The sequence below is a fragment of the Lemur catta genome, chromosome 20 (genome assembly GCF_020740605.2).
Source record: "Lemur catta isolate mLemCat1 chromosome 20, mLemCat1.pri, whole genome shotgun sequence".
NCBI classification, from domain to species: domain Eukaryota; kingdom Metazoa; phylum Chordata; class Mammalia; order Primates; family Lemuridae; genus Lemur; species Lemur catta.
Genome location: NC_059147.1, coordinates 13,194,359 through 13,214,975, shown reverse-complemented (window position 1 = coordinate 13,214,975; position 20,617 = coordinate 13,194,359). Strand labels below are relative to the sequence as shown.

Below are 20,617 nucleotides of genomic sequence, written 5' to 3'. Positions count from 1 at the left end.
GGGAAACATTTGCAATATTCTGGAAGAAAAAAGAGCAGAGGCAGAGCTAGGAGAGAGGGTAGAGAAAGGTGTGGATGAAGTGAAGGGGCCAGAAGTACCTGGGTCTGACCCTGGTGACTAACTGGATTCAAGGGTTAGGGGGCGTTGAATACAGGCGAGAGGTCGCATTTGAGGGTGGCCACAAACCAGGCCTGGGAGGGCGGCCCAAGAGCCGCTGGGACAAGGTGCTGGGTTGTGCTGGCGATCACAGAGTGCCGGCCAGCACCGGAAGGAGGACTCCGTGAGGGCAGGAGCTTTGTCCTGTTGAATGGTGTGTCCCCAACACCCAGAACACACTGGAAGTACTTTCACATCACGTAGGAAGCACTCAGCAAATGCTTGGCGAGTGAGTAGACTGAGTCAGAAGCTCAGGAAACAGCCTCTTACTCCAGGTTTTACATTGATTATTCCAAGCCGAGGCTGAGGCAGCCTTTGTACAATACTTATGCATATGTGCATGCATAAAATCATCCTTCCCTCCGTCGAGAGAATGACCCTGTTGTTACCTAGAGCAGTCAGAATCTTCTGTGGAATGGCCGGGGCTATCGGCCCGTGTTGAGCGTGTGCCAGCGCAGCCTGACCGCAGCCCACGCGGTGACACTGTACTTGGTTTGTCCTACGAGGGAGACCGATGCTCCTGGAAATAAACTGTCCATGCCGTGCAGACCAGCCCAGCGCCTTCCATCATCCAAGTTATCAACACGCGATTAGGTGCCAGGAAACGATTCTCTGTTCTTGAATTGGCCTCTGCAGGTGTCCCCTGAGACTGATGCGTCACTGCGCTCCGTCCTGCAGAGGGGGCTCCTCTCCCAGGATGCAGTTCTGGTGGCCGTGCCCGAAGACTGTTGGGCCAGACGCCACCCTGCATGTCTCCTCTGGCTCTCCAGACCCCTGTTAAGCACAGAGGCTTTGATCCACCCACTTTGTTGTCCCCTCGCATTCGTAAAATTCTTAGAATTTATTGCACTCATTTTTTTTTTTTTTTTTTGAGACAGAGTCTCACTCTGTTGCCCAGGCTAGAGTGCCGTGGCGTCAGCCTCGCTCACAGCAACCTCAAACTCCTGGGCTCAAGTGATCCTCCTGCCTCAGCCTCCTGAGAAGCTGGGACTACAGGCGTGTGCCACCATGCCTGGCTAATTTTTTCTATTTTTAGTAGAGATAGGGTCTCACTCTTGCTCAGGCTGGTCTCGAACTCCTGAACTCAAGCGATCCTCCCACCTTGGCCCTTCAGAGCGCTGGGGTTGCGGGCGTGAGCCACCGCGCCCGGCCCTTCTGCTTTCTGTCTCTTTGGACTTGCCATTCTTGGCATTTCATGTAAGTGGAATCCCTACACTCCGAGGCCTTTTGTGTCTGGCGTCATGTTTTTTAGGTTCATCCACGCTGTAGCATGTGTCAGTACAAATTCATCCCATTTTGCACAGAAGTTCTTGTCAAACTACAGAATTTGAGGATGGACACCCCATGATGCAGCCCCTTTCGGCTACTTGTCTTCCCTGGACCGAGCAGTTCCCATGCACCTGTCTGCGTCTTGGGCTGGAGGGGAATCCTGCCTGTCCTGCTCCTGTGTCTAGGTCTCCTGGCTGCCTCTCGGCCTGGCCAGAGCCTCCAGCCAAGCCCCCCCCCCCCCACTGCCCCTCAGAGAGTGGCCTTCCCAGCACAGCCCAGCTCTCCGGTCTCATCGCCTGACCCTTCCCCTTGCGCATGCCAGGCTGCAGCCACCGTGTTCTCCCACCATCCCCAGGGGTGTTTTCCACTCTGCCCTGATGCCTCTCCGTCTCCCCAGCCCGTCAGACACCTACTCATTTCTCAAGATTCAGCTCTGAGTAGGAGGAGGTTTTCTTCCTCTCTGTCGCTCTGGAAGTCCGTGCCCCCATCGCAACTCCAGTCTTGTCCTGTGTCGATCTTCTCCCCCTTCCCCCTGAGCTCCTGGAGGTACACGGGTGCTGCCAGTAAATGTTTGTTGAGTGGCTGTGTGATCCCACAAACAAATGAATGGCGTTTTCACACTCAGGCTGCCTCGCCCCCTCTTGCTGGCTTCTGTGATTTGTCATGTTGTTGCCTATTCATGCTCCTGTCTTTTCTCCAGGATTGGTGGTGTGGGTGGGCCTCAGCAGCTCCTTGGAGAAATGGCCTCGTCCCACACCTCCCCTCCCTTCCTCTGGACCTGACTCACCAGGCTCGCTCAGGGATGGGATTGTGGAAGCTATTGACAGGGTGCTGAATGGAGAAAGTAACTTTTTACCACTGCTTTGATGACACAGGTTTAGCAATGCTTTTTATGGATGTGGCAGAAATCACGCCTTGGCCTATGTCCCTAAGGGAAAGACACAACAGAAGCACGATGTGCCTCCCCTTTATTGGAAGTGATGACTTGTCGTTACTATTAGAGCAGCGGCATTGATGGCAGAACCAGGCGCAGAGCCGACAGCGACAGCCATCCTTGGGGGCAGGCCCTCCAGTCACTCTCTGAGGCCTGTTCGCACACGTTAGCTTACTCGATGTCTCGCGCACTAGGCGAATCGAATCCCTGTGAGCCCTCGATGTTCCCCAGTTATCCAGTGAAAATCCAGGCATTTGCTATCTTGCAAGGCTCTCCGTAATCTGGATCTAACCAGTTTTTCTGACTTATCTTTCTCAACTTTTGTCTCTGCCTGATAAACTCCTATTCACTCTTCAAAACCCAACTGAAACGTCACATACTCTCTGAAGACTTCTTAAATAACAGTAGTTAGTCCCACTTGCCCCAGGGCTCGCCTGCCTCCATATTTACACCTATCCTGCACGTGGGATCGCAATCTAAGGATGTATAAGGCTCCCTACTCAGCTACCAAGTCCGTAGGGGAAGGCATTCCAGACTAGGTTTTTTCTTCGGGAAAATACTTGACAAGTGAATGAGAAGGTATCTGTGTGGGTGCTTAAGGTTGGGTAAAGGAGACAAGAAGATGGAAAACTAAAGAGGAGAGATTGCTAGATTCAAATCTGGGATGTTCCAGAATTATAGGTATTCACATAAGTCTGTTGGGACCTATTTTCCCAATTTTGAAAAGTGTGAAGAACAGGCTATGTGAGATAAAATCTATGTGGTTGGTTGGTTTTTGTTTTTTGACATAACGTATTCAGTTTGATTCAGAAATACCAGTTACATGGTGTTGATTCTAAATACGGATGGGCAGGGATACAGGGTCTTTTTTTGTATATGGAAAAGAACATGCATGACTTGTGACCACGGGGTGGGGTCTGATGGGACGCACCCGGACAGCTGGACCAGCTTTTGCAACCGGAGTCCACTCTAATGGGCCCGTTACTGTGCTGTATCTGTTATTAAAGGTTTTTGATGTCTCCTCTGCTTATCATGAGTACATTTTGTTTGGTAGGCAGAATTGTAGAAGTTGGGATGCCTGTGGGCAGGGTTGATGAGGTGGTTAATCGTGTCCGTGTCATATGTGTACCCAGAGCCACCGTGTGTAAAGTCCTTTGCTCCCCAGGCTGCGACGCATGTCACCATAACCGTCACAGCAGCTCTTCAAGTTGGACACTGTTCTCATTCCCATTTTAGCAGTGACAAAACTGAAGCTCCCAGAAGTGAAGTGGCCACTGGAGGCCACCCAATGGGTGAGCTGCAGAGCTGGAATGGGGACCCGGGTAGTCAAGAGTCCACATTCCAGAACTTTCCTGTATTCCACCTGGCTTCCCGAAGTGCCTGAACCTGGCTCTCCCCCCTCCTCTGCTGCCTCTGGGGAGCAGAGTTTTCATGGCGGTTACAGAGAACCCACCTTGGTCTTCTCTGGGCGGTGAGCGAGAGCTTGCCCAGGCCTCGGGATGTTCCTGGCCCACCCGTGCAGCCACCCTGGAGGAAGACCACCAGGTCTGTGCCGAGCAGCCCGTGTGTAGGCAGAGGGGTGACTGCCCTTGCCACACGTCCTGGAGAGCCCCCCATGGAAGCTGCAGCCCCCAGGCAAGGCCCGAGACGGGCACAGTCAGGGATGTCTCGCTGGTTTGAAACCCCCCCAGTGCTGGCTTCCCGGGAACTACTGTGTTCATTTGTCTGAGACTGTACCCCCTGCTCCCTCCACGAGGCCTGAGGCTTTTCAGAGCTAAGACGCCGTGGGGAAGGAGGCAGTTAGCATCAGGCAGAACCAGACCTTCCAGAACCCCGGAGACGGGCCGATGTCCCCAGCCTTGTCCGGCTGCCTCGGAGCTTTCTGTTGAGGTGGCGAAAAGGGACACGTGGTTTACCTTGTTTTTGTTTTCTGGCCAGAAATAGCACACAAATCCTTCTTTTGGGACAGATGTCCCTCTTCTCTCTCTCATCTTCCCCATTCACAGGCTAAACCTCTCTAAGAGCTTTTGGGTGACTTGTCAACTGCAGTTGACTCTTCCCAAGGTTTCTCTTTAACTTCTGACCCTCGCTGCGCGGGGCTTTGTGTTAGTGCGTTTCGCGCTGCCGAGAAGGCTGGTGATTTTAAAGAAAAGAGGCTTGTTTGGCTCACGGCTCTGCGGGCTGTACAAGCATGGCGCCAGCATCTGCCTCTGTGGGGCTTCGGGGAGCTTCAAGGGAAGGCGGACGGTGACGGGGAGCACGTGTGTCACATGGCGCGAGAGGGAGCAAGGGAGGGAGGAGGTGGCGCCGGGCTCCGTTAAACAACCGGCTCTCCGTAAAGTAATAAAGCGAGGGCTCGCTCATCATCACGGCGAGGACACCAAGCCATCCAGGAGGGATCCACTTGCGTGACCTGGACACTTCCTGACAGGCCCCACGTCCTATACTAGGGACTGGATTTCAACAGAGGTTCGGAGGGACGAACATCTGAACCGTATCAGGCTTGCTAGGTTCGATCCGGCTGTGTCACTGTCCGGCGGCCTCCTTTCGGGACAGTGTGCTCCACCTTGGGGAACCCTGAGCTGCAGGTCCCAGGCTTGGCCAGCATGGACGCTGTGTAGTGATTAAATCACCCCCTAATTCCTCTGAAATGACACGGCTGTACCTTTTGTAATTGCCAAATCCCAGCATCCCCTTTCACTCTCATCTGTTGGTTGTTTTTTTGTCTCCCTGCTACAAGGGAGTCTCCGTGACACCAGGGATACTGTTTGGTCGTGGCACCCAGTAGGCCCTCCGTGTGCACGCGCCAACACTTGCTGAGCCCTCACTGTGTGCCAGACGTGGGCTCCATGGATTACATGCATCCTCCCGTCCAGTCCTGTGATGGCCCTGTCAGTTGGGGTCTGTTGTCATCCCATTTCGCAGATGAGGAGACTGAGGTTCAGAAGACTAACTTGCTTTCTAGCCGGGGGCCCCACAGCCTGTGAGAGGCAGAGCTGAGCCGTGAAGTCAGGCTTTCTGACTCCCAAGCCTGTGTTCTTTACCTTTACGAGTTGAGAAAAGATTTAAAATGCCACAAAGATATTCTGATATCCAGAATTTTGTTTTGCTTTTCGACAGTTTCGTAACAGTAGCATCTACCTATGTTTGAAATACAGTGGACATGTATATGCAGATGTATTTTCTTCAGTCTACGGGCAGTGCTTGTGGGCAGGGACGGGTCTTGCCCACGGCAACGGCGACACCCCTGCCTGGCACACCTGGGCTGTCTGTGTGGGACGGTGCAGGCTTGCACGCTGAGAAGAAATCACAAAGCAATCTGAGCTCTTGTCTGCTCACCACCCAGTCTGGCTCAGGGCCTCAGGGAGGACCACGGTAGGATGCATGAGGGGAGGCTCTGTCTCTGCCAGCTCTGCCACTTGTGGCTGGGGGACCCTGGGGAGTTACCATCCCCTTGTGAGCCTCAGTTTCCTTCTTGTTCTTTTCTTCCCTCTCCATTCCTTCCTCTCTCCCTCCTCCCCGCTCGCCTGGTATTTTTTAGAAGGCTGTGTTGCTGGAAGGCACCATCCCCAGCTTTCTTTACACTGTCAGAGGGTTTCTAAATAAGACGTCTGTCACGCTGGCTCGTTCCCATCATTTCAGGAACAAGAGAGCGACGGGGTCACTTTGCCCAGGGTCCTGGCAGCTCACGTCTGGGTCCTCGTCCGCAGCTCCCTTCCCCGGGTGGACACGGGTGACTGTGGGAGAGAGCATGCACATTTCCTGGGCCTTCACGTTCCCCTTGGGAATAGGCCGAGGGTTTTCCCCCAAACTCACCCTCTGGGAAACTTCTGCAGAACTTGTCTGATGCTTCCGTGGAACTTAGGGTTAGGGCTAAGGCTAGTCCTTGGAAGGGACAGTGTGGAGACAGAGGGCCTCAGGATTTCTCAGTGGGACCCGGTCCTGGTGGGTGCAACAAATGGCAGATTCATCCACTCACCTGCGCACACACAAAACATCTTTTGGTGCTCTGAGCTAAGGTTGCCTTAGAAAGAAAGCAAAGAGAGGAGACATATTCCACTCTTTCTTCCATTCATTCATCGCATATGTAGATTCCCTCTTGAATGGCTAAGGGCAGGGGTTGGCAAGCTATGGCCCATAGGCCAAACCCACCCCAACACTTGTCTTTGTCAATAAAGTTTTATTGGAACATGACCAGGTCATTTGTGGATTGTCCGTGGCCGCTTTCATGCTACAGCAGCACTATTCACAGATATGACAGAGACCACATGGCCCACAAAGCCTAAAGAATTTCCTCTCTGGCCCTTCATGGAAAATGTTTGGTGAGCTCTGGTTTAGAGTCATAGCAGGTTCAAATACTGGCTTCGTTAATAACTAGCAGCCTGGCTCAGGGAGAGTTATTTCTCTTCTCTGGGCCTTGGTCTTCTCAGCTGTAAAATGGGTGGGTCATTCTGAGGAGTCTGTGGGAGAATGTCTGCAAGCAGTTGACCCAGTGGAGGTCCTTGATGAAGTCACATTACTCTGGACACAGCTAAGGTGGCAGACTGAGATGTGGGGTCCCTGTGCTCAGGAGCACACAACATGCACACAGCTGGGATCAGTGCACGGAAGGTACAGGGTCAAGGTGCATGTGAACGTGGAGGCAGGGCGCCCGTTTCGCTGCTGTCACCAGCCACATTCCCCCAGCTGCATGACACTCTCAACTAGCATGTGTTTTTGAAGACAGGAAAATTCACTGTTCGACCCTGGTATCCTATGTCCAGAACTCCAAATGGATACAGACCTGCATGGCACTGGCGTGCGATTTTGAAGTTAAAGTGACACTGATATAAAAAAATAGGGTCGTTGTTCCCAGCCTTTAAGTTAGAGCTGTAATCACTTGAGCAAAGGAGCCCTTTCCTTTTTGCACGTGCTGGGCGAGGTGAGGACCCGCCCTGAAGGTGCAGAGCGGAGCAGATGGCCCTCTGCCTGCACAGTCATTTATAGTTTGCCACCACCTCCTCTGTCTCTCTGTCCAGTTTTGAGAAGGCTGTCGCCTCTCCTGCCAGTCTCCGAAGTCCTCTGTGAAAGGCGCGCTGCATCTTTTTGGTTTTGGTTTTTGTTTTAGAGGCAGGGTCTCACTCTGTCACGCAGGCTGGAGTGCAGTGGTGTGATCACAGCTTACTGCTGTGAAAGCCTGCGCTCAAGCCATTCTCCTGCCTCAGGTGTGCTCCATCTTTCGATAAAATTGAGCTCCATCGATAGCCTGGTTCTTTCCCCAAAACTCAGGAATCTTGTCCTTCCCAAGGCTTGAGCGCAGTCCCTGCGGCTTGTTTTATAAGCTTCCCTGGAATTCCCTGCAAACAAGTGTTTCTTGGGCTTAAATATAAACATTTTATTCTGTGACCCAGGACTCCCACTTCTGGGTATTTACCCCAGAGAGTGCTCTTATCCACACCAAAATATGTATAAGTATGTTCACAGCAGCCCCAGATGGGAAGCAGCCCACATATCCCTAAACACACGTGGTGCATGGGAAGGAACGCTACTCAGCAGTTAAAGGAAGAATGAGTCGCAGACACTTGCAGCCACATGGACGCATCTCCCAGACTTCACATTGGACAGCAGAAGCCAGACACAAGCGCATGTGATTGCATTTGCAAGATGTTTGAGAACAGGCAAAGCTACTCTATGGCGATAGATGCCAGAATAGCAGACCCTCTGGGTGGTGTTGGCTGGGGAGGGGCACGAGGGAGCCTCCTGGGGTGTTGGGGATGTTCCACATCTTGACCCGGGTGGTGGCTACACAGGGCTGTGCACGTGTAAAAATAAATCCACTCAAGATCTGTGCCCTTTTGCTCTTACTGTTTAGGCTTTAATTTTTTTAAAAAAAGAAAGGAACAGCGAGAAATAACAAGAGGGAGGGTTCGGAAATGTGGGAGGGCGGGGCAGTCGAGGCTGTCGCCTTGCTGGGGCGTCCTTGTCCCCGAGCCTCATCTAACAGCTTCTCTTTCCCAGCCTGGGGCCCACACGGCCTGGCTCCCGGTGCTCCCTGCACCCTCTTGGGAATGTCTGGCGTCCCCTGCTCACCTGAAGACCCAGCTCAAAGGTCACCTCTGGGAAGCCTTCCCGCATGTTCCAGAGTGTTCCTCCTCCCTCCTCTCACTGCCCTTTGTACCACACCCTCCTCGATGACGGTGCCTGTTGTGCTGTGGTGGTGTTACCTTTGTACATGTCCCCCCCCCACCATGCCCCGTTATTAAGCCCCCTCTGGCGTGTCTGAGTCATCCTGGGCCTCCCAGGCCAGTGTCCGCCGGGAGCGGGCAGCCTGCAAGTCAGCAGTCCTGGCCCCCGGCTGGCCCTGAGCTGAGCCCGCTGTTCAACAGTCCTGAGGCTCCTCTTCCTCCTCTACGCAGGAGGGGCCTAGCGGTGCCTCTTCCCAGGGTCCTTGTGAAGCATCAGGCACGTGCTGCCTGCAGACTGCTTAGCGGAGGCATCTGCGACGTGCTCAGTCCAGGTCGGCTGCTTTGTCCTCAGAATTGTGTGTTGACTCGGTGGTTGGAAACAGTGCTGGCTCCGGGGCACCCGTGTCTCATTCCATCATCTGCTGCAGTGGTCGAGGAGCTCGGTGGCACAGATGCCACGTGCCACCCTGGGGACTGATCTCCATCCCTCTTTCCGCACGCACAGAGACAGTGGGGGTGGGAGGATTGAACGTGAAAATATTAGCCCTTCGTTCTATTATTAAACCTCTGGAGTCATTTGGCCATAAAAGGGGGCAGCTGCCACCGCTGGACTTGTGATGAATGAGGCCACAGCATGCCCCTGACCGTCTCCACGGAGCCCGGACGCTACTCTGCCCTCCCAGCCCGGCTGCAGGCGCCGCTCCCCTGAGGCCTGGGCAGCAGGGAAGGGGGCCTGGAAGGTCTTCCTGCCCTCGTGGTGACCCCACGGCCCCGCTGGCCCCCAAGGAAGGTTGGGCAAGGGGGGGCTTGGTTGAGACTGGGCAGGAGGAGGTGGACGAGCCTGGGGAGTGTCTAAGTGCTGTGCAGCCCCAGCTCCCCGCACGCCATCCGGGGGTCTGACCCCAGGCCATCGGCAGCTGATGCGTCCTGCTTGCCTTCGGTCGCCTGGAGCTGGCTGATCTCCTCTGTGCGCTGGCTCCTCTCCGTTTGACCTTTGTGGAATAATCCCTGGATGAGGGAGGACCTTGGCCAGTGTTTGAGCAAAGCCCCTTCTTCCTTCTCATTGAGCCTGAAACATAGTCGCCTCTGTGCTGTGAGTTCCCGCGGAGCACCCGTCGTGTGCGGGGGTCTGGCCCCCGAGCTGCGTCCCCAGCCACCCTGCCAGCACCCTCCGCGGCCTGGGCACCAGCATAGTACCTGCTACCGAGTGCTTACCATGTGCCAAGCACACTGCCCACAAACACGCTCAAGGCGGGTACGTGAGTACCTTTTGCTTCGTTGTGATATAATTCACATGCCATAAAATTCCCCATTTTACAGTGCACGATTGGGTGTTTTTCACTGTACACTTGTTTCCCCACTTATCCTCTGGGCATATGTTTTGAGACCCCCAGTGGATGCCTGAAACCTCGGATAGTACCGAACTCTACATGTGATGTGTTTATCCCTGTACATATATATGATGTATGATAAAGTTTGATTTGTGAATTAGGTACAGTAAGAGATTAACAATAATAACTAATAATAAAACAAAACAATTATAATAATATGCTGTAATAAAAAGTTATGTGAATGTGGTCTCTCTCTCCTTCTCGCCCTTGCTGCCTGTACATGTGTGCACAGATCTTTGGGAGCACATATGTAGGCATTTCTGCGGAGGAGTGGGATTGCTGGCTCGTAGGGGACTCGTATGTGCAGCTTTAGCAGAGCTACTGCATGGTTTTCTAAAGTGGTTTTGCAGTTTAACTCCTGCCAGCAATTTAGGAGTGCTCTGGTTGCTCTGTGTTCGCGTCAACACTTGTCATTGTCTGTCTTTTCCACTTGGGCCACTCTGCTGGAGGGTTGTGTGGTGGTAGCACACTCTGGCAGACCCCTGGTTTTAGCTCACTAGGCTATTGTAGAGCAAGGTTAGGGCGTGGAGTCTGAAGGTCTCTGTTTTCCTCCCGGCTCTCTCCCCGATACTGTGTGTGGTTGGTCAAGGTGCACACCTGCTCAGAGCCTCCACTTCCGGTCTGTGACACAGGTGCTGGCAGTACCTCCCTCCCTGTGGGGTGTGGGATTCGGGGGCTGGTGGAGGTCGGACGGACCCTGCAGATGTGGGAGATGACCGAGCAGGCAGGGGACATTCCCAGCTTGGAAGGTCCTGGCACCAGGGCCGGGGTGGGACACCTGCACCCATGGCCCCTGCCAACTCCTCGGAGCTGGAGCAGGGGCCTGGGTGGGTCCCTCCATCCAGGCTCCTTTTCAGAGCCCCCCTGAGCCTTGGTGGCTGCGTAGCCTCAGAGGTGCCTAGTGGCACAGACGAAAAGTGCTGCGCTCTGAGGACACAGATTTCTGCTCGTCAGACACGCTGTCTTCGTGGGTCTTCTGTCTCCTGTCCGACTCACCAGCCCCATGATTGCAGGGCTGTGTCCCCCTCCGTCACTGCCCTGTCCCCAGGCCTGGCCATAGGGTTGCACGTAGGAGCCCTCCGCTTGTTGAACAGCTATGATATGTGAATTCAGTCCCGAGGGAGTAGCTCTTCTCTGGGGAGGGGCCTGAAGGGTCAGGACATAAATGTTGCCCTTTAGTTTTGAGTCTCAGTTTCCTCATCTGTCCAACTAAAAGTGCTAATACTGCCCACGAGGCTGGTTGTGAGGATGAAATACACTAGTTAACGAAGGTGTTGTGGAAACTGATGCTCACTAGATAAATGGAGGGTATTGTGCAGAACTGAGCTGACCAGTAAGGCAGCTGCCAGCCACATGCGGCTATTTAAATTTAAATTAATGAAAATTAAATAAAATGTCTCATTCGGTTCCTAGGTTGCACTGGCCACATCTCAAGTGCTCAGTAGCCCACAGGCAGCTACGGTGTTGGCCAGGGCAGAGACAGGGCATTCCCAGCACAGCTGAGTCCCGTTGAGCAGTGCTGATGTAAACTTATTTATGCTGCAAAGAACTTGGATCACCGCGAAATAAGATCAAGTAAACGAGAGGGATGTATCTTTCTTACAAGAGATGTTCTCGCTCAAAGTCCCTTTACTTTTACTTTGCACATAGTTCTAACAGGCTGGGCACTGTGGTTTCACAGAGCACAACAAAAGAGCTGTAACCTTTTGAGGGAGGGGTGTGCGGGAAGGGACGTTGGCGGCAGTAGGAAAGAGTCATTGGGCATCAGGAGAATGATAGAACGACTGGAGAAACCACACACGACAGAGACAGTAACTCCAACTCTAGAGCCATTTGAAAACTGGTTGCAGGAAGCAGCTCTCTGTGCCCCGGTGGCACCAAGAGCCCACGTGGCTGGGTCGCAGCCCAGCTCACTAATGGTAGTGATCATAACAGCAGTCCTGGGGCCACCAGAGAAGGTTAAATTACGTTAAGGAAATAAAGGGAGGGGGAGCGTGAAAGGCATTTGAGGAGATTGGTTCTGGGGCTGGGGCCCAGACTGGCCCATCTAGCAGTAAATTGTTTCCCGCCGAATTGCTTTTGCCATAGATTTTCCCTTTGTGGGATTAAAGAGAACATCAAAATATTTTGACGAGCCTTTCCCAAATGAGCGTCTGTGGGTTTCTGCCCCAGAGGCTGAGTTGAGCTCTAGGTGTCTGGGGACCTGCTGGGCTGGGTGGCAGGGGGGTGGGGTGGGGGCGATTCTGAGACCCCCACTGTACTGGTTGCCGTCTGGTCCAGCTCCTTTCTGCATAAGATGCATTTGCGGTGTGTGTGGATACAGGTGTGCAAGTTGGAGTTTGCCTCTGGCCGGAGGAATCTGGCAGAACGTGGGGGTGGAGATCAGGGTCTCGGGGGGCTGTGAAATTGAATCCCAGGTCTGTGTTTTAAAAGCAGGGAGCCTGTGACATATCTACCTCTCTGTGCCTCAGTTTCTTCTCCTGTAGCATGCGGATAAACGGGTAAATACAGTCCCCCTATGTAAGTACAGCATTGTTATAAAGTTAATTGAGGTGATATATATTAATGCAGAGCTCTTAGCATGGTGCTGGCCACACAGTAACTGCTTGATAAATGTTAACTCGGGCACCTGTGCATTTATGTGTGGGTGGTGCATTTGGTAAGGGTGGTGTTTGCATAGCAGGTGTCCGTCCGTCACATTGAAAGAGACTGATATGCCCCAGGCTGCTGACAACAGTCAGGTCAGAAGGCAGACACAACCCAAATGTCCCTCAGCAGATGACGGATGAACAGCACGTGGCCCATCCGTACAGTGGAATGTTACTCCGCCATAAAAAGGAGTAAAGTTGATTAGTGCTCAGCACGAATGAACCTCAGAAACACTGAGTGAAAGGAGCAGACGCTGTGGACCGCAGAGTGTGATTCCGTTCGTGTGGGAGGAGCAGGCGCCTCCCTGCAGAGAGCGAGGACTGGTGGTGGCCGGGGCCTGGGGTGGGATAGCAGGAGTCACTGCCTGGCGGGCGTGGGGCCTGCTCCGGGGAGATGGAAACGCCCCAGAACGAGACAGAGGTGATGGTTGTACAGCATCATGAATGTCCTGAATGCCACTGAATTGTCCATTTGAAAATGGCTAATGGTTAATTTTATGTTATGTGAATTTTACCTCAAATTTTTAACATGCATCAGGGGGAGGTGAGGACTGAAGCCCACGCCACCACTGCAAGCCACTTCGTGGTGTCACCACCAAGGACAACGTAATGACATCTCTGTTATTGTTTCTGCCGTCGCTATTGTTGGCTGTATGCGGGGCTGGAAGGGGCTCCCCTGTCCTCTGACTTGACATTTCGCCTCTGAGGCCCAGGGTTGCGTGTGCGGGTCCAGGGCAAATCCTCCCTCGTGCCTGGAACCCGACTGTGCTGCGTGGTCTCCCTGCATGATGACTCAGGTGACTCCCCTGCATGGAGAGAGGGACTCAGCCCCAGCATGGCACCCCCAGCAGGCTGCCGGGGTCACAAACACCCCACGACAAACAGCCTGCTGTTTGCAGCCCGGTCCCGACTGCCTCCCACATCCCCCAGCCTCAGAAGCGAACTCAGGGAAGGATTTTCCAGACCGGCCTCTTCTTCTGGGGTCCGGGAGCCTCCTCCCCTCTGCAGGCCGTGTGCCTTGAGTCAGCCTGGACGTCACGATTCGTGCTTTCAGAGAAATCCCCATGGAAACCAGCAGGCAGGTTTGGGCAGGAGGGAGCCGGCTCCCCAGAAAGGCAGGGAGGGAGAAGGCTGCGGCCTCTTGCAGGCATCGGGGGCCATTGGTCACCCCATCCCCACCCACTCTGACTGCGGGGAAGGTGCCGGGAGGGGTCCGGTTTGGAATGTCAGCTCTGCAGGCCTTTGGGGGTCTTTCAGGCCCTGCTTTCTCCAGTCCAGATCCGGCCACTAAGGCCGATGGGCAGGACCCCCGCTCAGAGGCAGAAGCAGAGGGGGAGCATCTCTTCCTCATCCGGCAGACGCAAGACCCCCCAAAACTAGCCCCATGTCAGTCCCTGGACTATTCCCCGACGCCGTGGGGAGGTGGCATCCGCCAGAGCCAGGACACGGCTGGTGGACGTCCGCATCCGTGACACATGCCCTGCACCACACGGTCATTTGCGGGCACTCAGCTACCAGGCAGCTGCCCCAAACTCACCGGGGTTGGAACATCACTCCTCACACGGCCCAGTTGAACTGGTGGTGGCCAAGGACAAAGGCCCCTCTGCCTTGGCCTGGGCTCCCCTGTTCCCCTTAATGTCTCTTTAATGAGAGCAATTTGGCAACCACGTAAAGCACGCACTTGCCCTTTGTCCCAGTCATTCCATTTCTGGGAATCTGGCCTAAGGAAATAATCCTAAATATAGGGTAGAAAAACATGTTTCACAAGGATGTTCACTGTGGCGCTGTTTGTGGCAGCCGAGATGAAACAATGGCACCGTCCCCGGGGAGGGGCCGCAGCAGAGATGAAAAGGAGGTGGCAGAATACTTCGCAGCCCGAAAGCATGCCCTAACCCTAACCCTAACCCCAGCCCCGCATTCCGGGGGTTCCTGGTCAGAATAGGGGGCATCTCCCTGATACGACGTGTGAAAAAAGGCAATCACGTCCCGCGTGATCTCAGCTCTGTAAAAGATGATGTGTAAAAAGATAATCAGGACGTCGTCCACCAGGGTGCCGATGAGTGGTCTCCGTAGGATTTTCCCTGGAAGGTTTTATTCTCATCTTCATCTTCCAAATTGTCTTCAGTGCTCTTACACTGCCATTTTAGCCAGGTTTGAGTTGTAATTTATGTATATAGCAGGATTCACCTTTTAGCGTGAGTTTTGTCAAACATGAACAGTTGAGTAACCCCCGCCAGTCAAAATGGAAAATAACCCTGTCGTCCCCAAAGATCCCCCAAGCTGCCCTGTCACAGTCAGCCCCTCAGCCGGCAGCCACCGGTCTGATTTTGGCCCCTGCTGTGTCATTTATTCCGAGTGGAATCACACAGCGTGTCTTACACTGCGCTTAGGTTTAGAAAACGCAGTTTTAATCTGCTCGTCGTTCTCTTAGATGCACCTCTGAGCGCCGGGTTTCCTGGCTTCCCTCAGTGGAGGACAAGTTCAGTTTTTCTTTGATCTAATTCAGCCTCCGACCACCCCCTGCAGGAATCCCCTCCGCCAAAGCTCCGATCACGGTACTCAGATTCCCGGGGAATTATCAGTCACCTGTAAAGTCGTCCCAGCCCTGCGAGGGTGCCTGGAGCGGCAGCGGCCCTGCGCAGCCTTAGCTCGCACGGACTCCCAGGAGCGAGAACGTCCCTGCGCTCCACCCCCTCCCCCCGCTGCCCTGGCAGACCCCTCGCTCCTGCCCAGCAACGAGCATGGCAGCTGCAGCCCCTGGTTTTTTATTAATAATAAACGTTTTATTTTAGAATAGTTTGAGATGTAGAGAAAAGTGAGGAAAGCAGTCGAGAGCGCCCACAGACGCACGCACACTCAGCTTCCCTGTTCCCGACACCTCGCGGTGGTGCACTGCATCTGTCCCCACTAACGACCAACGTCACTATGTGGTGATTGACGGCCACACCTCATTTGATTTCCCTTTTTCCCCCCAGTTTTTGCCTGATGTCCTTTTTCTGTCCCAGGAGCCCGTCTGGGATGCCACCGTCCTAACCCTCCCTCGGCTGGGGCAGGTGCTCAGGCCTTCCTCGTGTGTGATGTGTTCTGCCGGCTGCTGGGATTTGGCAACGGGTTTTTATATCTTTGCATCTTTGTGGTCCGGCGATTTTCCAGACACACTAGTGGCTACATCTCAGCCCTGTTGTTCCTCCTTTCTGTGTGTCAAGGGCTTGGGGACCGCGAGCCCCGGCCTTTAAAAGAGAGAGAGACGGACATGAGCCCCAAGGCAAGGCCTGCAGCGCCTCTGGGGACCCTGGGCAGCTGCCATTGCCTCCCGAAGGAGGTTTTTAAATTTTAATTTAAAAAAATAGCAACAAAGAAAGCATCTACCGAAGTGTGTTATGGGTAGTGATTATAGGTAATACATGGACGAACGTTCTCTTTATTTTGGTAAGATATTCATTCATTTGTGAAGAAAATATTAATAGCAGTCACCTCCTAAATGTCAGGCACCATTTACGCGCATGGAACAGAACAGGTGAACCTTCCTGCTCCCGCGGTGCTTAAGCACTAGCCGTGGAGACAGTCGGCAGCACACACAATACTATTTGAACGTGGGCTGGGAAATAAGCACAGAACCAATCCCCGAGCCCGGGTGTCGCTGGTACCGCTCAGGACAGGATGTGCTGTTGGGGCTGAGTCACCGACTGCAGAGCACTGAGAGCAGAGCAGCACACGGGGCGCTGGAACGGGGCCCGCGAGTCTGACTTTGGACTTGCTGATGTAAAGACAACCTTCTTGGGTGGGACGTGGCAGCCGCCTGGTTGGGTGGCCAGGGGGGCCCCGTCGAGGGTGGGCGATGCACGGGTGAGAAGCGCAGGATGAACTTGGCTGCCTCCTCCCTGCACCCCCACGGTCCGAGAGCCTCGCTGCTCACCTGGCCCTGTGCAGCAGCCTGCAGGCTGTCTCCCTGCGGCCACCCCCTCCTTCCGAGTCTGTTCTCTGCGCAGCTGCCCCAGTGAAACTTGGCTAAGGCTTCTGCAATGCTCTGTCCCCTGGGAGTGTTACTCAGATCCCTAGGTGGACCTACAATCCCCTCCGGGAGGGGCCCGAGCATCTCTCCAAGGCATCTCTCACCTGGCCCTCCCTCCCTGTGTCCTTCTGCTCCCCCCCGAACACTCCCAGCTGATCCTGCCCCAGGGCCTTTGCACGGATGGGAGCTCTGAGATGCTCTACCTCAATCTTAACATGGTGGCCCCTGTTCTCAGCCACCTGTCACCACACCCTAGTTTGATTTCTTGTGCAGCACTGTGCCTGGAACATAATAGAAGCTCAGTAAATATCTGTCAGATAATTGAATGAATGAATGAAAAAAATCAGTTGGTCGACATTGAACAGATAATGACACAGTGTAAGTCTACAAATAATCAAATAGGGTGTGGTGAGCACTGGAGAGGGAGTGCACAGGGAAGGATGCGGGGATGGGGGTGGCTGTGGGGTCTAGAGGGTGCCAGGTCTCCCAAAAAGTGCCATAGAGGTGAGATCTGGTGTGTAGGTGAGGAGATGCCACGGGTGGGGGCGTGGCCTTTTGGAGACAAGGACCAGGTTGAGTGTGAGGCACTGTGAGCAGGCCAGTGGGGCCACGTGGGAAGGGAGAGAAGCCACTGAGGGGTGTAGGGTCCGTCCATTGTGGATGGGAGTGTGGATTTCATGGCTGGGCCACTAGGAGCCATTGAAGGATGTTGAGCAAGGGAGTTGGGTGTGGAACATGGCTCTGGATGCCAAGCCGAGAATGTGTGTCTGTGGGTAGAGAGGAGGGAGGGAGACCAGTGATTTCTGGGCAGGGGGAGGTGGTAGCTTGTTGCTGGCAAGGGATGGAGGGATTCCCGCTGTGTCTGGTGCTGGGCGCCATGGATGGTAAGAGGGACAATCCTCAGTCCTTGCCCTGGAGGTGTTCCCAGTCTGTTCCCAGCTCTGCACCTCCTGACATGCCAGTGAATGTCCACCGTGGGCCCTGCCCTCCAGCTGGATGCTGCCAGCCAGGAGCCACGGTGCTTCCTCTGGTCCCCAGCAATGCCGAATTTCTGCGCCAGCCCGTTGGCTTGTCGCTAGAGGAGGGATGTTTTCAGGAGCCTCCTTCTGAGGTGCACATGTCCCGCCTGCTCTTGTAACCAACGCATGTCTCTGTTTTTTCTTTTTCTGCTGCAGCCAACTGGGTACATGGAAAACTCAGTCTCCTACAGCTCTATCGAAGACGTTCAACTGCTGTCCTGGGAGAACGCTCCGAAGTACTGTTTACAGCTCACAATTCCTGGGGGAACTGTCTTACTGCAGGTAGGAAAATAAACATGAACAAGCAGTTTCCTCGCCCTCCTCATCTCCCTTGGAGGGCGGCAGCCAACTGTCAGGAGGAAAGGTTGTTTAACTGCGGGTGCTTTTTTTTTCTTCCAAGTACAAGAAAGATACAAACTGGAGCTCACTGGAGAAAAGAAAGAGGGAATGTGCATGGATTGAGCTCCTACAGCATGCCTGTCACAGTCTGGGAGCTTTACATGTTATTCGTTTAGTTCCTTTGGTAAACCTGAGAAATAAGTTTTATGATCTCCATTTTGCAGATGAGGAAACTGAGACACAGGCGAGTTGTTAGGTCCTAGAAGGCTGTAAAAAGCAAATGAGTAACAGATGCTACCTTTTGCTTTACTTTGAGTGAGGGGGTTTCTTATTTCTTGTTGATCTAAGTCTTTTGAGACTAGTAGAAGTGTAACCTGTCTTTTTGGGGAAAAAAAATGTATATTCTCTATGTACCAGGGAGGCCTTTGGTTGGACATGACACAAATGTTATTCAAACTTGGGAGACAAAAACCAGAATTTAATGCTGTAACTATTAAAATTACTGGGAACTCCAAGAGAGGACTTCAGGCATAGCTGGATCCAGGGGTCAAATGAGATCATTGGTATTCAGCCTCTCTCCATCTTCTGGTTCTGCTTCTGTTGGCTTTGTTGTTAGACAGAATTTCACTGTGTGGTGGGAAAGGTGGGGTGATGGCAGCCCTAAGCCAAATTGTTAGAACTCGTAATCCTTAATAAGCGAGAGCCCTTTCTCCTTTCAGCACCTTTTATAAAATCCCGTGGAATATCTTGACTGGCTCTGCTTTGGTCTCATTCAGCCCTCAGGAATGCACTGCCCTGGGTCACCCTGCCCACCTTTGACCCCAGGCAGCCACGGATTCTGATTGGTTGCCCTCCCAGGAGGGACTACATGGAGGCAGGAGCGCTGAGTCCACCAAAAAAGGAGAACTGGCTGACAAAAATGAATGGCCACTGTCGCACACACATAAAACATGTTACATGTCATGTCAGGGGAGTCAGCCTAATTTCCAGAAGGAACCCCAAATCAGAAACCCCTCATCTAGAGAAAATTTGCCCTCTTACCAGTGTGAGAAAGATCCGCCTTGGCCTTTCTTTTGGGAGCATTTTCCTTCTAATCCTGTCTCTCTAGGGAAACCTTCTCTCGGCCCAAAGAGATGCTCTGTAAAACCGGTTTCAAATCTAGGGGCCACTAGATTCTGTAGCGGCTCTGGAGCTAAAAGTCACCCAGCGTGGCCTCCGAAGAATGCTGATCTCAGTAGCTGAGTGTCACAACTGAGCCTCGTCTAGAAAAACCCTGTTCTTTGCTGTCCTACCTTGGAGACCTAAAGCCGTGCCTGCCCCAGTCTTTCTTCTGCAGTTTGTCTTCTACTCCCCTCACCGTGTCCCCCGCCCCTCCAGCCCGCAAAGCTTTCTCCTCTCTGTCCTTCCTCCTCTCCTCTCATCTTTGTTATGGTCCGCTCCGCCCCTCCTGCCAGACCCTTCCCGGCTCCTCCTGGCCAGTCTGGGGGCTGCAGCACGAAGTCCGTGAAGGGGGTGGGAGGTTGTGGCAGGAACAGGACCCTGTGGCCAACTGAGACGGAGGGGCGCCTGACCATGCCCCACTCCAGTGACTTTCCTGCCATCACAGAGCTTTGCGCCAGCCTCTCCGCTGTGCTGGGGAGAGGCCTCAGCCCTCTGGGGAGACAGAGCTATAAACAAACGATTCCTGAAATAACGGCTGAAATAGAGGCATGGCTGAAATAGAGGCATGTCCCAGAGGACCGGGAGCCCAGAGGAGGGAGTGACTCATTTGGCCTGGGTGCCAGAGCAGGCCCCCAGAGATGCAGCATTAAAGCTGGGCGTAGAGGGATGAGTAGGAGTGTGCCAGGATGGGCGGGGCATGCTCTGGGCAGGGGGCATGTAGGTGCATAGCGTGAAGGTGGGGGAGCTGGGTACTTGCCGCACCCGGGGGACAGGGGTGAAAAGACGGCGGTTCCTGTGGAGTTCAGGGCCTGAGGATGCATCCAGATGCATTGGGTGGTGGCCAGATCATGCAGGCTGTATTAGCCCAGTGCAGAAGCCTCGGACTGTATTCTCAGGGCAATAGGGAGCCATTGAAAGCTCTAAAGGGCAGAAGGAACACTGAGGGGATCAGTCTTGTTGCAGGGCAGAGGGGGCTGGATGTACGAGTGACCGAGAGGCAGGAGAGAGACTCTTGCATCTGTCCAGTCAGGGGACCCGGCTCCCTGGGAGCGGTGGTCGCTGCTCCACCAGCACGGAGCCTCCTTCCTTCTGGGGCTGGGGGTGGGGGCGGCCCTGGCCCCAAGGAAGGCCAGAGCGTCACTCGCCCTGGGACGGAGGGGCAGCGAGGCTGCAAGGGAGGGAGGCAGTGCCTGGAATGTCCCTTTAACCTGGCCATGGCTGCAGTCCCAGCTGCGATGACTCGCCTGGCTGCCTGCGTCCGTCCGGCAGCGCCTTCGAGTCCGAGCTGCCCTGTGCTGCTGACGGCTGAACGGGCGGGTGGGCCCCCGGCCTCTCCCGCATCCCTCTCGCTGGGACAGCGGAGCCAGAGGCAGGAGCCGAGAGAGGAGGGAGGAGGAGGAGAAGGAGAGGAGGAAGAGGCCCGCAATTCCTCAGATCCAGACTCAGAGCCGGGCTCAGAGTTAGGACGGGAGAAGCAGACGCGGCCGGCTGTGGCCTCCAGCCCCACCCCCAGGAGAGCCAGGT

General features: G+C 54.1%; 1 protein-coding gene across 2 annotated transcripts in view; it reads left to right on the top strand.

The window, feature by feature from the left end:
• LOC123625065 (c-Maf inducing protein) overlaps positions 1–20,617 on the top strand; it is a 233,675-nt gene that overhangs the window by 122,991 nt on the left and 90,067 nt on the right. Inside the window, exon 2 of one of the 2 annotated variants that reach the window (XM_045533279.1) lies at positions 17,750–17,875. In XM_045533279.1, coding sequence (XP_045389235.1) covers positions 17,750–17,875 — 126 coding nt within the window. Of the gene's footprint in view, positions 1–17,749; positions 17,876–20,414; positions 20,616–20,617 lie in introns of those variants that run through there. The other variant, XM_045533281.1, reaches the window with a different exon arrangement.